The sequence below is a fragment of the Ranitomeya variabilis genome, chromosome 1, assembly GCF_051348905.1.
Source record: "Ranitomeya variabilis isolate aRanVar5 chromosome 1, aRanVar5.hap1, whole genome shotgun sequence".
NCBI lineage: Eukaryota > Metazoa > Chordata > Amphibia > Anura > Dendrobatidae > Ranitomeya > Ranitomeya variabilis.
In genome coordinates, this window is record NC_135232.1 from 629,125,332 (window position 1) to 629,142,278 (window position 16,947).

The following is a 16,947-nucleotide window of genomic DNA, read 5'->3' on the forward strand; positions in this document are numbered from 1 at the left end:
GGCACCACGGAGAGAGGGGATCCGCCCACCAAGGACAGGAAACCTACGGATAAAAAAGGCGGTACCACTCTCCTGCATCAGTTTGTTTACATAGAGAATGATGGGAGACTACTAAGGCATTTGTAATTTTTAACTCTTTAGCCTAATAAGATACCGCGTGACTTTAACTAAAAGTAGACTATAAATAGACTATGGCACTTTTTAAATGTGCACACCCATAAGTGAAGGGAGGGAATGTACGGGTGCCGTCATGGGCTCAGAGAAATACCGTTATCGGTAAGAACTATATTTTTCTCTGATCGCCCATGACGGCACCACGGAGAGAATTGCATAGATAGTACATTCAGGGAGGGACCACTGCTTCCAGAACCCTTTTACCGAAGGTAAGATCTGAGGAAGAGATTAGGTCCAATCTATAGTGCCTATAGAATGTGGATGGTGAGGACCAGGTAGCAGCTCTACATATCTGGTCTATAGAAGCTCCGGCCTTCTCCGCCCAGGAAGTCGCCACTGCCCTTGTCGAGTGAGCCTTAACCTCCCCGGGAACGGACATCCCACTTGCCGAGTATGAAAGACTGATGGCGTCCGTGATCCATCTTGCTATGGTGGCCTTAGAAGCTTTTTTCCCCTTCCGGGGACCCTGGAAACACACAAACAGAGAGGAATCCTCCCTACTCTCTCTAGTGGCTTCTAGGTATTGTAAGAGACACCTTCTTACATCCAGAGTATGTAATGTTTGTTCCTCCTTATTTGTAGGGTTGGGACAGAAGGAGGGGAGAGATATCTCTTGAGACCTGTGAAATTTTGAAGCCAAGAGATATGCTGGGTCTGTTTTTAAAATGACCCTATCCTCTAAAATTTGTGTGTAGGGGGCATTAACTGATAGAGCCTGTAAGTCGCTGACCCTACGGGCAGAAGTGAGGGCGACTAACAGCGGTTTTGAGAGACAAGTTTTTTATTGAAGTTTTGTGTAATGGTTCAAATGGTGGACTAGTCAGGGCTTTAAGGACCAAGTTTAAGTCCCATTGTGGAACCACTTTCACTGGCAGAGGCCTCGATCTTCCTGCTGCTCTGATGAACCTAGAGACCCACCTATTTGAAGCTAAGTCAAAATTGAATAATGCTCCCAATGCTGCCACATGAACTTTTAGGGTACTGGTGGCTAAACCCATCTCCAAACCTTTTTGTAGGAACTCTAATATGGAATTAAGGGGAATCTCTTTCCCTATTTTTGCACCTGAAGAAGATAAAAACTTTTTCCATATTTTGCCGTACTGTCTTGTTGTAACCGGCTTCCTACTTTTTAACAGAGTTGAGATTACACCTGAAGAGAACCTTCTGTTTTCTAATATCTTCCTCTCAAGAGCCAGGCTGTCAAGTGCAAGTTCTTGACTTGCGGATGACAAACCGGGCCCTGCGACAACAGATCCTGGAGGTCTGGTAATACCCACGGGTCGGATATTGACATTTTCCTCATCCATGAGAACCAAGGTCTCTTCGGCCAGAATGGGGCAATTAAGATGACCAGTGCCCCGTCCTCCCGAATCTTCCTCAGCACTGCTGGAATCAGGATGAGAGGAGGAAAGGCATAGACCAGGTGGTGACCCCAAGAAATCAGGAAAGCGTCCACAGCTACTGGGTTCCCCAAGGGAGATAGGGAGCAGAAGGAGGCTACTTTTTTGTTTAAATGGCTCGCGAAGAGATCTATTTTGGGAACCCCCCATTTTTTTGTGATCTGAGTAAATATCACTGGATTTAGTTCCCATTCCCCCTGTTTTAGGCTGGAACGACTTAGAAAGTCTGCCTTGTAATTGTCTACCCCCTTTATGTGTAGGCTTGTCAGGGATAGAAGGTTTCTCTCGGCTATCTGAAGGATTGAGCTGGTCACTTCCATTAGATTTTTGGAACGGGTACCCCCTTGATGATTTAGGTAGGATACTACTACTTGATTGTCCGACATCACCCTTACATGGTGAGATTGAAGGACTCCCAGAAATTCCTGAAGGGCAAATTTCACTGCCAGGAGTTCCTTCATATTGGAGGAATTGTTTGCAAGGGACGGAGACCAAATGCCCTGGGCTACTAGGTCGCCCAGATGAGCCCCCCACCCTGAGGGGCTTGCGTCCGTAGTTAGGACCTTCGAGATCGGAATTACCCATGGGACTCCCTGGGAAAGATTTTTCTGCAATGTCCACCAAGTCAGGGAGTGATTGGTGCGAGGAGACAATGTTAACCGCTCGTCTAAATGTTCTCCTAGAAGGTTTTGCTCTGACAGTAGTTGCCATTGGAGATCTCTTGAATGTAGTTGGGCCCACTGGACCGCCGGGATGCAAGAGGTCATAGAGCCTAATAGGGACATGCCCTGACGGAGTGTTATGGAGGGGAGAGATTGTACTCTTAACGCTAAACTTTTTATTTTTTGTATTTTGCTCTCTGGGAGCCGACATTCCATTTGTTTGGAGTCTAGAGTGAGACCTAGGTACTCCTGAACCTGAGAAGGCACCAGTCTGGATTTCTCTAGGTTTATTAGCCAACCTAGATTTTTTAGAGAATGAATCACTAGGTCTAGTTGGCTCTTGCAATGTTGCGGGGAGGAGCCTATCACCAGGAAGTCGTCCAGATATGGTACGATCAGGGTATTTTCTTCCCTGAGGTGCGCCATTACCTCCGCCACCAACTTTGTGAAAACTCTCGGGGCGATTGCTAAGCCAAAGGGTAGAGCTGAGAACTGGAAGTGACTTAGGACTCCCTGGATGTGGACTGCCAGTCTGAGGAATTTTTGGTGGTCCTTGTGTATTGGGACGTGATAATATGCGTCCTTTAGGTCCAGGACCACCATGAAGCATTGAGGAAATAGCATCTTGATAGATGATTTTACTGTTTCCATCTTGAATGCTTGAACCTCTAGGTAGTTGTTTAGGTTCTTTAAATTGATAATGGTCCTGAAGGAACCATCTGGCTTCTTCCTCAGGAAAAGAGGGGAATAGTACCCTTGCCCTCTTTCCTGAGGGGGGACTTCCAGGAGTACTCCTTTTTTTACTAACCCGACAACCTCGTTTTCTAACGTCAACTGCTCCTCTGCCGAGGTTCTTGTGGGTGTTATCTTGAAAGAGGGACGGGGGTACCTCTTGAATGTTAATCTCAGTCCCGACTCTATGATGTTTAGTATCCATCGACTTGAGGTAATCTTTTCCCAGGCTGGGAGAAAGAGAGATAACCTTCCCCCCACCTGGGGCGAACCTTCATTGTGAAGGTTTTTTGTTGTCATTGAGGTTTTTATTAAAGATAAACCCCTTATTTTTGTTCTTTTTATCTTCCCATTTCCCCTGGTTTCTCCCCGTGTTCTTACGGAAAAACCTCTTGTTCCGAAAGGGCTTCCTATAAGAGGGGAGACCCAGAGGAGGGAAGGATTTTTTCTTGTCTCCCGCTTTTTCCAAGATGTCATCCAGGGTGGAACCGAACAGAAATTCTCCTTCACAGGGGATAGTGCACAGTTTTGTTTTCGTCTGTAGGTCACCTGGCCAATTCTTAAGCCAGAGGGCGCGCCTGGCCGCATTAGCAAACCCTGCTGCTCTGGCGGATAGCCTGATAGAGTCGGCCGAGGCATCAGCTAGGAAATCCGCGGCCCCTCTCATTACAGGTAGTGTGTCTAGCATTGAGTCCCGGGAAGTTTTCCCCTTTAATTGGCCCTCTAGTTGGTTCAGCCAAATCATCAGGGAGCGTGAAGTACATGCTGCCGCTACCGCCGGCTTCAGGCCTCCTCCCGCTGCCTCCCAGGTACCTTTGAGAAAGGCGTCTGCCTTTTTGTCCATGGGGTCTTTTAGGACCCCCATGTCTTCGAACGGGAGGGAAATTTTTTTTGAGGCCTTAGCGATTGCTACATCTAATTTGGGGGCCTTCTCCCAAAAGGAGCAGGATTCCTCCTCAAAGGGGTATTTTCTTTTAGGCGTTAGAAGAGTCTTTTTCATAGGCTTCTTCCATTCCTTCTTAATTAAGGCTGCTATTGCTTCGTTAAGAGGGAAAGCTCTTCTCTTTTTTTGTTCCAGGCCCCCAAACATTATGTCTTGCACCAATTTTTTAGGGTGGGAGTCTACCAGACCCATGGTACTTCTCACGGCTTTTATGAGGCCATCAGTATCCTCTAGAGGGAAACAGTTATGTCCCCCCGAGGACGAAGTAGATGATGAAGATGAGGTGGAGGAGTTGAAGGACACTGAATTCTCACTATCACTTCCTGATTTTGAGACGGGAGCTGGGGACCTGAGTCTGGTTTTTCTCCTTTTTTTTCCACTTTTTAGTGATCTGAAGGTGTCCTCTACTTGTTCTTTAATCAGGCTCTTAAGGTCTGTTGCAAACCCAGGAAGGTTTTCGGATAAAGTTTGCTGAATGCAAGTATTGCATAGTCTCTTATCCCATGTAGGTGGAAGATCCTCTCTACAGATGGCGCAACTTTTGTGCTTAGTTTTACATACGCTTTTCCTCCCCTATAAGAGACAAATAACAATCTTACTGTCTCTGACATTCACGAAGATCCACTTACCACCTCCAGGACCCATAAATACCGGTTGGGGATTGTCTGCCTCTGGCTTCTTCCCCGATGCCGTACTGGACTCCTTACTGTGCTGGGGCCTTCCTGATGCCCTTTCTGCTGTCGCCTTTTTTGCTGCTGCTGCTGCTGCGGCGGCGATGCTACAGGTGGAGGTGACTCGGGCTGAGGTGATGTCGGGTCGCTCATACTGCTGCTGGTCTGCGTATGCTGAGCTGACGCTGCGGCACTACTACTCATGAGGCTCTTTTGCTTATTACAGCAGAGCCACTGGGAGGATGTGGATTCCTATATTTAAACTCCCCCGCCGCTTCTGCGCAGTCCACGGGGAGGAGCGCCGAACGCCGCCTATTAGCTCGGCGCTCACCGCCGGCGCCTGCGCAGATTGCTCCTAGCACCCGAGCGGTGCCCCGTCAGCGCCTGCGCAGACCGCGCCCGGCGCTCGAGCGTCGCCCTTCAGCGCCTGCGCAGACCGCGCCGCATGAGCGGCGCGCGCCCAGCGCCCGAGCGGCGCCCCTCAGCGCCTGCGCAGACCGCGCCGCTCGAGCTCCTGCGAGACCAGCTGGATCTCGGGCATGCGCCGACTTTCAAGATGGCGCCCGGGAAGCATTTATGGCGCTGCTGACCGGCGCCCCCGGTCCTATGCAGCCCTTGTAGCACGTTCCTCTGCACGCCCGATGGCGGTGCAGCGTGCAGACTCATGCTTGTTCAGGGAGGGTCGCGCTGCACCTCCCGCAACCACAGAGGGACCCCCCTGGATTGTTGCTGCTGCTGCATCTTACCTGGGGAGGTGACCGCGACTCCTTGTCACCTCCCCCGCACACCCTGTCGCCCCTGGCTCCCAGCGGTGGCGCTTCGGATCACCACCCTAGCCGAGGCAGAGGGACCCCAGCTGCCTTGAATCGGATTGGATGGCCCCGGAATTCCAACGTCGAACTGGTAAGTCCGTAGGTCTCCCATCAAGGACAGGAAACCAACTGATGCAGGAGAGTGGTACCGCCTTTTTTATCCGTAGGTTTCCTGTCCTTGGTGGGCGGATCCCCTCTCTCCGTGGTGCCGTCATGGGCGATCAGAGAAAAAGGGATATGAGATGGTTTACTGTATGTAAACCATGTCTCATATCATGTGGGGTTTGTGAAGGAGAAAGAAAAAGTCGGCAATTGAATTACCGGCTTGTATAATATCTCGCGCTGAATTAAATATAAATAAAGTGTATATATATATATATATATATATATATATATATATATATATATATATGTATATGTGTGTGTCTCAATGACATTTATATATATATATATATATATATATATATATATATATATATATATATATATATATATATATATACACATATATATATATATATATATATATATATATACACATATATATATTTATATATGTTTTAACGAACATTTGAGCCCATAAATCCATTAGATGTCGGTTTTGCAAGCCTGCAAGAAAATCTCGCAGTACGGATGCCATACGGATTACATACGGAGGATGCCATGCGCAAAATACGCTGCCACACCCTGCCTACGGATGACATACGGATCACTATTTTGGGAACATTTCTGCGTATTACAGCCGTAAAAAGCGGACCGTATTTTCATACGCTGAGTGTGACGCCGGCCTAAGTGGTTACATTGCAGTAATCGGAGTGCGCTCCTGTTGATGCACTTACAGGCAGATGCTGGCTGTGTACTACAGCACTGCCAGCAGAGATCCTGAAACTGGTGTAAACTAATACAGTAAATGTAGTGAAAAATTGCAAAACCTTTCATTAGCCAAAATGCAACATTTTCAGAAAGCAGCAGACATGACTATTAGATCAAGCGGTGTGATGGCAAAGTGTACAGACCATTAAGCGTGTCTGATGCGGAGCCGGTGATGGATGCCGGAGAGTTTGTTCCCCGGGACTGCTGGGCTGAAGAGGAAGGATCATCTACTATCACCAACATGTCATTGCTGCTCTCATCCAGCGCGATAGATCCAGTGTGGAGTTCACTGCTGATGGAAATCTACAGAAAACATAACAATACAAGGACTCCTCAGGAATAGCCCGCCACGGCGTCACACTTCACCAGTTACAAGGACGACACCGGCTCTTCATTAATCTTCTATGGTTTAAATCAGGTTTCTATGCTGAGTGTCAATGTCATTTCAGCACTCTTATGCTGGTAGATGCCAATGTAGGCGCGGTCCAATCTGTAACATGCCTTCAGATAAAAATATATTGTATTTTCTGTGTAAAAAAAATTAAGTTATGGCCACTAGGTGATACACTGTGCCTGCCTGTGTACGGAGAGCGTCCCCCTGGCCTCTGCACAGAGCACAGCAATTGTAAGCTGAGCTGTGTATCTAATCCTATCATGTGTAATTCAGTCTGTGTATCTAATCCCATCCTGTATGATCCAGTCCATGTATTTAATCCTATCATGTCTAATTCTGCCTGCTGAACTGGGTAATCACATTGCAGTCACCAACAATATGGCCATACACTGTGATCCTAAACGCTATCCTCTCCCTCTTTTGCAAAAAGTGAAGTGGAATCAGACCCAGCAGACCTCGCCCACACCAGGCCCCGCCCACACCAGGCCCGGCCCACACCAGGCCCCGTCCACACCAGGCCCCGCCCACACCAGGCCCCGTCCACACCAGGCCCCGCCCACACCAGGCCCCGTCCACACCAGGCCCCGTCCACACCAGGCCCCACCCACACCAGGCCCCGCCCACACCAGGCCCCACCCACACCAGGCCCCGCCCACACCAGGCCCCGCCCACACCAGGCCCCGCCCACACCAGGCCCCGTCCACACCAGGCCCCGTCCACACCAGGCCCCGTCCACACCAGGCCCCGTCCACACCAGGCCCCGTCCACACCAGGCCCCGTCCACATTTATGGCAGCTGTTATGCAAGCTAACAGTACACTAGATTTTATGGGAAGTTTCAGCAGTTGCTCCCCCTAGTGTTTCAAAGTTGAAAATAGCAAAACTTGTATCATTATTATTGTTATTGATATTTTATACCATATCTTATATAATTAGTATATAAAATAAGTGAAACATTGATACTTTAGATTTTTTGGGGATGACACATTCCATTTAAAAGCTTGATGCTGCTCCCCACACAGCACATAATATCTTGCCTGGATCTGTCTATAAAAGCTGTGCATCTGTAACTCGGTTTCCCAGACCAGCAGTGCATGTCTCCCCTTCTGGTTTTCACCTTAGTGTTTGTGCAGTGGGAAAGCTGGGTTCCAGCTGTGCTCACTGTGAAACATCCTCCGTCACCCATCTTTCCCACTACTTTGTATTCTGGTTATCATGTCAGTCACTGGCCAGTCACCTGCTGCTGTGCAGCTTGTGGGAAAGCTGGGTCACCGCTGTGCTCACTCTGACAGTCAGTGTAACCCAGCTTTCTCACAAGCTGCACATGACTGTGATCTATTGTAGGAATTAGGGCGGTGCGGTTGAGCAGATTAATTTGATTAAATCTCCTTTGGAGGTCGGCACAAAGGTTATTCTGAACAAAATTGAAAATTTGATTCCTGCTCCGCCCCCTCTGCAGTCATTGGTGGAGCAGGCAGTAGCGGAGGGACAGCAGAGCCGCTGAGTGCCGTGATTGGTTGGAGTAGCTCAAATCTGGGTGGGGCTGAGTAAGCGGTGCGCCAGGAGAGGTTGAGTGCACAGTCTTAATTTTCTAAGTTCTGATTTTCTTCACCATTTAGATATAGAGAAATATCTCCCTACATACACTGCAGATTTGACCGGCATAAAAGAAGCGAATATTTTTGGTAATGAGCTCATTCTTGGTTCCGCACTCACCTCACTGAACGGACTGGGCATGGCGGAGTCCATGCTGATGAAGGAGTCGTCTCCATCTGCAGACAGGTTTGAGTTATCAGCTGAGGGCACAAATGGAATAACCAAGTTAATGGCATCTCTTTTCTTCTTCCCATCAATCTCGTCTTCTTTCTTCTTCTGCAATGACAAGAAAATGAATAAAAAATGGGCAGTAATAAACGATAAGTAAAAAAAAAAAAAACGAAAGAGGCAAGAAAACCCTAAAAAACAATCAATGGTTACATTTGATGAGCAAATAAGGCTATTTTTTATATAAAAGGTTTACACTTTGACAATGCTTCAGGCATGTGTATCAATAGATTTGCAGTTTCACATCACTGACGAGTCTGCAGCAGGCATCAAACACAGCTCAGCTCTGCACTGCTCAGTACAAAGGGAGCATTGATGGTCAGTAATCTGTGACCGCTGGCAGGGAGGTCTCCAAATCTCCTTACTTCCTGGCTCTTCTTCTGCTTAGCCGGGCTGGCACAACATCCTCATTGTGGCGTGACCCACACAAAACATCGTGCCGGGCCTGGCTAATCAAAAGAAATGACAGAAATGCCAGGAAGTAAGGAGACTCGCAAAGCTCCGGCCCCGCAGTTACACATTACTACCCTATGTTCTACGAATCTACACTAGCTTATTACAAGCTCTGCTGTGGAGGAGCGCAGGACAGTTGTGCTCTGCTGAAAACCAGCTAACATAGCAATGATGTTACAACACGCAGACAGCTAGGCAGCTATGGCAGAAGGTAAAACAGGCCACGCAGGGCACTGTACAGAAGCACGGGGTGTGTTTGAAAGGTAGAATACACTTAATGTCAGAGGTGGAGGCCAACTGAGACAGCAGTGCGCATAATCAGGACAATGGAAACTGAAGGGGCATCTGTTGGAAGGTGGTGTATGCAAAATCAGGCAGATCCAAAACAGAGTTATAGTGGCAGAAATTTGTAAAAAAATATCTAGGTGGTAAATTATTATTATAAGACCACTATGTTATTTTGGGAATAACCATTTAAAGGGAACCAGTCACCATTTTTTTAGTATCCCAAATGCATAACAACAGCAGAAAAAGGTGGTGGCCTTTGTTGGGATACCAAAAACTGGTGACAGGTTGCCTTTAAATAGCTTGTACATGGAAAAATACAAAATTTAGAGAGGAAATCACCTTTTCTGCATATTTTTCCCTTTTTCTCTTGCGCTCTTTCACTTTGTTGGTCTCTTCTTGCTGTCTTTTCTCCTCTTGCCTCTGGCGTACTGCAAAAAAATATGTAATAAGACAAGAAATGTTACAAATGTTTCATAAGCTTTTAGAAAGTGCCTAAAGACCTGTTCACCCCCCTTTTTGAGGGCTATTTTAGCGCTCAAAGTATTTGTGTGCATGCAGCGCAAAATATAACAAGTATCCAAGACAAATGATTTCTAGCAATAGCATTTATTCTTCGAGCGCATCGAAACACGAGGGCCACAAACGGGGGAAGTCGACATCAGATTACGGCCAATAACATAATTATACTGGCGTTACAGGGAAGCTGCAATCAGAAAATCACCTACTGTTTAAGTCAGGCCTTTGTGTTAAATATATTTTTTTCTATTGTTTGGCAAGGTTGTTGCTTTGTTTTAAATCACAATCTGTTAATTAACCCATTCATGACCATACTATTTTCCATTTTATTCCTCCCTTTCTTTCAAGAGCTATAAGATTTTTTTTATTTTTTTTATTTTTCCGTCCAAATAACCATATGAGGGCTTGTGTTTTTCTAGGACGAGTTGTACTTTTGAATGACAGTAAAAATTGCAAGTGCGTTGAAATTGCAAAAAAAAAAAAACAGAAGAAAGCCACACAAAACACAGAGAAAACATAAAAAGAAGGGAGTAAAAATAACACACCCCGAGAGACATGTAATGACACATAGCCCTGTTCTCCTCACTGATCTCTCTGCTGAAACCTACTGTGATTAGAGGCTAGGGAGGGGAGTAGCAGCTCTCCTCTCACAGCACTGTCAGGTCTGTTAACCTCACTCTCCCCCACACGGACTGCAGAGAAATGAGAGCAGCAAGAAGTGTATGAAATGATACACAGCTCTGCTTTACTCCCCTCTCCCGCTGGTAATCACAGTAGATACCGGCAGTGAAATCAGAGAGCAGAGAAGAGCAGTGCGTTCCCCCGATAACAGCTCCGGCTTATGTTTGGTCAGCATCATGTAAGGGAAAGATAAATACCTCCAGTGAAGAATTTCTATTCATGCCCCCTTGGGTCTAAGTTTAAATTAAATCCAAACTTCACAAGTTTATATCGCTGCAACAGGGATGAAACATTAAAAAATAAAAATGTTTTACTGAGCTCCAAAGCCCCCTTTTTCTTTTATTATGGGTCTAAGAACCTATAAGCAGGTAGTTGTTAGACAAAGCATTGGCTTCTCTTGACAGGACGTGACAATCGACATCATGCTGATTGACAGCTGGCCCCTCCAATTGTGCAGCAGAGAGCCGCTGTCAGCATGATGTCGGCGGTCACGTCCTGTCAACAGGGCGGAGAGGAAGAGAAACCAATGCTCTGTCGATGTGATATCAGCGGAAGCAGCTGAATATTCGTTAGCAGCAGTCTGTGACCACTCTGTGCCGGCAGAGATCAGTGGCGGACACAACAGGCATATAGCAACTACTTGCCTATTATTTTTTTACTATGAACATAAAACTATGAAAAAGTCCTGGCTACATCTTTTAATACAATGCTTATTATTCACCCAGGCACATGCAATATATGAACTATTACATTTTTGACACAGGCCAGTAATGGTTGAAATCATACAGAACTTTTTCTTTCGTTCTGAAAAACAGAACCCAGACAAACCCCATAATAGTGAACGGGATTCCCCTGCATCTTTGTGCTTATCTGATGCAATGTATCACTTATTACATTTGTCTGTTACAAAAAAGGAAACATGAACAGAGTCTATGTTGTGATCTAGATGTGTGCCATGTTATGGTTAATTCCAGAACGCCTTGCATTTCTATGGAAGAGAATGGAGATGACTATATACCCAGAAGTCTTCCCTAATATGCAGTCATATTACTGCTATCAAACAGTAATTAGCCTCTAAGATAACCAACAGTATACTTTATTACTCAGTCGTGAGAATCCCAGAAATCAGACATTTATCACCCATCCTGAGATAGAGTGATAAGAGTCAATTAAGGGTAAAAATTCTTAAAAGAGTTACCGTCACTTTAATTTTTATCTCATCAATCAATAGTACACATGAAAATAAGAAACTTTGTAATATATCTTATCAGAGAAATCTGCTTCTGATACAGATTTTCCTATTACTGGGATAGGAGAGGACTAGTGATGAGCGAGTGTACTCGTTGCTCAGGTTTTCCCGCGCATGCTCGGGTGGTCTCCGAGCATTTATGACCGCTGGGAGATTTAGTTTTCCTTGCCGCAGCTAACCAGCCTGAGTACATGTGGGGGTTGCCTGATTGTTAGGGAATCCCCACATGTAATCAAGCAGGCTAGTAGCCGCAAATCATCCAGCTGCGGCAAGGAAAACTAAATCTCCGAGTAGTCACAAATACTCGGAGACCACCTGAGCTTGCTGGGGACAACCCGAGCAACGAGTATATTCGCTCATCATTAGAGAGGACAGTTAGTGCTTGTAAAATTCGATGGAACCAGGACAGTGGAAAAACAGACAAGGAGTGGAAAGGCAGACAAGCTCTCCTGGAATGATAGTTACAGTTTTCCACAGAACTTTATGAGCGCCAACTGTCATCTCTTATTTCTGTAGTGGAAAAATCTGTCTTCACTGAAGACAAATTTTACTTGTGAATTGAGAAATTTGAAAAGTAGGAGAAGGGAGCAGATTTCTCAGACATACTATATGTATATATATATATATATATATATATATATATATATATATATATATATATATATATATATATATATATATATATATATATATACATACATATATAGGGAGAGAGAGAAAAAAAATTGGAACAGCATCAGACACTACCTTGATGACGTGCAAAGTTTCCATAACCAATATTCAAATGGCTTTCAAAATAGAAATAAAAAAGGAAAACAGCACAAAAAACCTAAAACAAAAAGTGGACTTTATTACACAAACGGCGTGGCAACGTTTCGGATATAGTATCCTTTCTCAAGCAGTGAATACATAGGAGTGACAAGTTTTTATAAGAAACACATACATTTCTCATTACTACAATCATTAAGAACAATAAGAAAAATTAATAAAAAGTGCCTAAGTGACAAGTGATACATAAAGTGCATCAGTGCATGTTCGGAAAATCCTTTAAGATTTATTATTCACACGGACAAATCATTATAAATAGTATGTTATAATTGCAAAGATTCCCTAAATAATCAGTTGAATAAATTTCCAAAACCAGGTGTCTCATCCCATGAAACAGAATTAGATCAAACTTACAATAACATATTCCTCGTGCATGCTAGACCTTCGGCGTCCTAGCGTGTCTACTGCGTATGTCCATTACGTTTGTGCCCAGGACCCACAATGCTCAGGCATGCAGTTGCGCAGGGCGCCATATTAACGAAGGTATTTTGTAATTACATGCCCACTGCACGTATCCATGACGCTTATGTCTAAACCCACAGTGTTTAGATATACGATTGTGCAAAGCAGTTCCCGGAAACACAGCGCCATATTAACTATGGTATTCCCAGTATGTCCATATAAGAAGGAACCAAACAGTAAATGAATAATAAAGCCTTATTGAAGACTCCAATTTTTTCTATATGAGGGCAATATGAAATATCCTTAATCAAAGAACGCAACAAAACTCTCTTATGTGACATGTTTAAATGTGCCGCCGAGATACAGGGTCAGGACATAAGCCCATTATAGTGACACTAGGTCTGGGAAGACCCTCCCCAGTTAAATGGGGCCTCCCATTCCCATGCACGGACGTAGAGATCACAGGAGGTGGGTAAGCCCCCATGTTTCTCCAAGCCACTGTGTGTGACACATTAAGACCACAGATCTATGGCACCATAAACCAATTTTCTTCTAGTGCATATATAAGCAAATGCACAAGAGTTTGAAGTTGCTAATAGAATTTTATTTTGACTTTCTTGAGAAAGTACGGTAAATGGAATTAGTCTTATGGGAGAAGTGATGTTGGCATCTTTTGATGTCACATCACTATATACATCAATTGATCACAATCGAGGGCTTAGTGCAATTAATAGAAAATTGTTAACTACATGTTATTCCTTAGAAGCCAGGGAATTCATTGTGCAACTTTTGAGGTTGGTACTAACTAGAAATTATTTTTTATTTGGAGACAATTTTTATTTGCAATTATGCGGGACCGCCATGGGCGCGAACCTGGCGCCCGCGTATGCAAATGAAGTTATGAGTGTCCTTGAGGAGGACTTTGTCTATGTGTCCCACCACTTCGGCTATGTGGCCGCGTGGTGGAGATACATAGACGATGTCTTCCTCATTTGGACTGGTACAGAGGATTTACTTTTGGATTTTCACAATTATCTAAATACAATTGATGACACTATCAAATTTACTCTTGTGTACTCAAACACTGACATACAATTTTTGGATGTTAATGTGAAGATTGAGTCTAATAAGTTGACTACTCAGTTTACCAAGATAAATTTGACCGATAAATATATATGGTGTACCACCATAATCACATATATCCAAAGGAAAAGGGAGGTACCACACAAAAAGATATAAAATTCAGATTACTTTATTGAGAATAGTTAAAACCAAGAGAAACATTTTTTTAAACAAAAACATATTAGAACAACCGCCGCATATAAAAGGTTTGCACCGTGCCCCCCGTATTACCACTACCCCCAGGAAGAAGCTACGTTGCGAAACGCGCGTCGGGGTTCATTCCCACACCGCAGTCCTCTTGCCAGCAGGTAGTTATATGATATCGAGTGCTCTTACTTTCATTACTCTTGCTCTGTCCCTTTATTATTGTTCACAGGCTTTATGGTTAACCCTGTGCATGCACTGACACTTTACTAGTCTTCTACTTACCTTATGATAAGGTTATGTATTTTTTTAGCATATATATACGTGCAATATAACCTCTATGGGACATATCTACATATATTTCCATGAGCCATGATATCTATCTACATAGAATTATCTTCAGCAATATATACTATTACAAATCCTGAGCCTGCTGTTGCATAGAGTTTTACCATATATTTAACACAACTTAATTATCTCTGTATGCATATGCTTGGTTATTTAACCTTTATGTGGACTGCTGTGGGGCCACTCTGCCTTGTTCCTACACCCTTGTTCTAATATGTTTTGTTTAAAAAAAAATTTCTCTTGGTTTTAACTATTCTCAATAAAGTAATCTGAATTTTATATCTTTTTGTGTGGTACCTCCCTTTTCCTTTGGATATAAGTTGACTACTCAGTTGTATACTAAATCCACAGATAGAAATGATCTGTTGCTCTTTAGTAGTCAACATCCGAGGAAAACAAAAGAATCTATCCCTTACAGTCAACTCTTGCGAATTAAAAGAGTTGAAAGTGATGAAAATTCACTAAAGAACTCCATGGAAATGATGATAAAAAATTTCAAATAGGGGTTATCCGCAAAATTTATTGAAAATTCAAAAAAATAAAGTTGATTGACTGAAGAGAGAAAATTTGTTCCATAAAAAATCAAAAACAAAGGAACTTAATTGTATCCCTTTTGTGACAGCTTTTTGTGAGGAAAGTGGAAAAATCGCTGACATTATATCAAGACATTGGGGGATGTTACATAAATGTTTGCCACAAGTGGGAGAATTTTCTAAACCGCCAATTTTTTCTTACAAACGTAATCGTACTATCGCTTCAACCCTGATAAGATCGGATATTGGATCTTTTAAAAAATCTAGTCAACCAACACTTACCGGTTATGACAGAAAGGGCTGTTTTCCATGTTTATCTTGTGTCAATTGTTGTTTGATGCTAAAGGACTCAAGTTTCACTCACCCTGTGACAAATGAGGAATACAGGATACACCACTTTTTGATGTGTGACTCAGAATTTGTGATATATTTACTACAATGTCCGTGTTCCTTATGGTATGTTGGTGAGACTACCTGTGATTTTAAGACAAGAATCAACCAACACCGACATACCATAAGGAAAAAACACATGGATTTACCAGTCTCTAAACATTTTGTGGAAAAATCACACACCGAGAAAAATTACATTTTCGTATAATAGATATGATACCTATTCAAAGGAGGGGAGGGGATCGTGTGCGATTATTGAAAAAGAGGGAATTAGAATGGATAGTGAAATTGAACACTCTCAAACCACACGGTTTGAATGTAGACTTTAAATTAAATCAGCTTATTTAATATACAGTGTATATATTCTTCTCCTGATTATATACTATTTGTTTTTATATGAGAATCCATTTGGATTGAAAATAACGTTTTTTTCTTTTTTCTTTCAGGTGTCCCATCCTATGAAACAAACAATATTTTTTTGTTTGGATTATTTTTTCATTTTTTTATGTTTATTAATGATGTATGTCGAAACTGATGGAACTGAAATGTTTGTTTCTTCTTTCTTGATAGCAATGAAATGGTAAAAGATTAAAATAAAATTCTATTAGCAACTTCAAACTCTTGTGCATTTGCTTATATATGCACTAGAAGAAAATTGGTTTATGGTGCCATAGATCTGTGGTCTTAATGTGTCACACACAGTGGCTTGGAGAAACATGGGGGCTTACCCGCCTCCTGTGATCTCTACGTCCGTGCATGGGAATGGGAGGCCCCACTTAATTGGGGAGGGTCTTCCCAGACCTAGTGTCACTATAATGGGCTTATGGCCTGACCCTGTATCTCGGCGGCACATTTAAACATGTCACATAAGAGAGTTTTGTTGCGTTCTTTGATTAAGGATATTTCATATTGCCCTCATATAGAAAAAATTAAAAAATTGGAGTCTTCAATAAGGCTTTATTATTCATTTACTGTTTGGTTCCTTCTTATATGGACATACTGGGAATACCATAGTTAATATGGCGCTGTGTTTCCGGGAACTGCTTTGCGCAATCGTATATCTAAACACTGTGGGTTTAGAAATAAGCGTCATGGATACGTGCAGTGGGCATGTAATTACAAAATACCTTCGTTAATATGGCGCCCTGCGCAACTGCATGCCTGAGCATTGTGGGTCCTGGGCACAAACGTAATGGACATACGCAGTAGACACGCTAGGACGCCGAAGGTCTAACATGCACGAGGAATATGTTATTGTAAGTTTGATCTAATTCTGTTTCATGGGATGAGACACCTGGTTTTGGAAATTTATTCAATTGATTATTTAGGGAATCTTTGCAATTATAACATACTATTTATAATGATTTGTCCGTGTGAATAATAAATCTTAAAGGATTTTCCGAACATGCACTGATGCACTTTATGTATCACTTGTCACTTATGCACTTTTTATTAATTTTTCTTATTGTTCTTAATGATTGTAGTAATGAGAAATGTATGTGTTTCTTA

At 43.3% G+C, this 16,947-nt stretch overlaps 1 protein-coding gene across 1 annotated transcript in view; it reads right to left on the reverse strand.

Annotated features, from left to right (window-relative positions):
* The window catches only part of INO80 (INO80 complex ATPase subunit), a 155,142-nt gene that overhangs the window by 17,636 nt on the left and 120,559 nt on the right, over positions 1 to 16,947 (reverse strand). The window contains exons 32-34 of the mRNA XM_077260847.1: positions 9,565 to 9,653; positions 8,377 to 8,532; positions 6,411 to 6,570 (exon numbers count right to left, since the gene is read on the reverse strand). Of these exons, the coding sequence (XP_077116962.1) occupies positions 6,411 to 6,570; positions 8,377 to 8,532; positions 9,565 to 9,653 (405 nt within the window). The remainder of the gene's footprint in view (positions 1 to 6,410; positions 6,571 to 8,376; positions 8,533 to 9,564; positions 9,654 to 16,947) is intronic.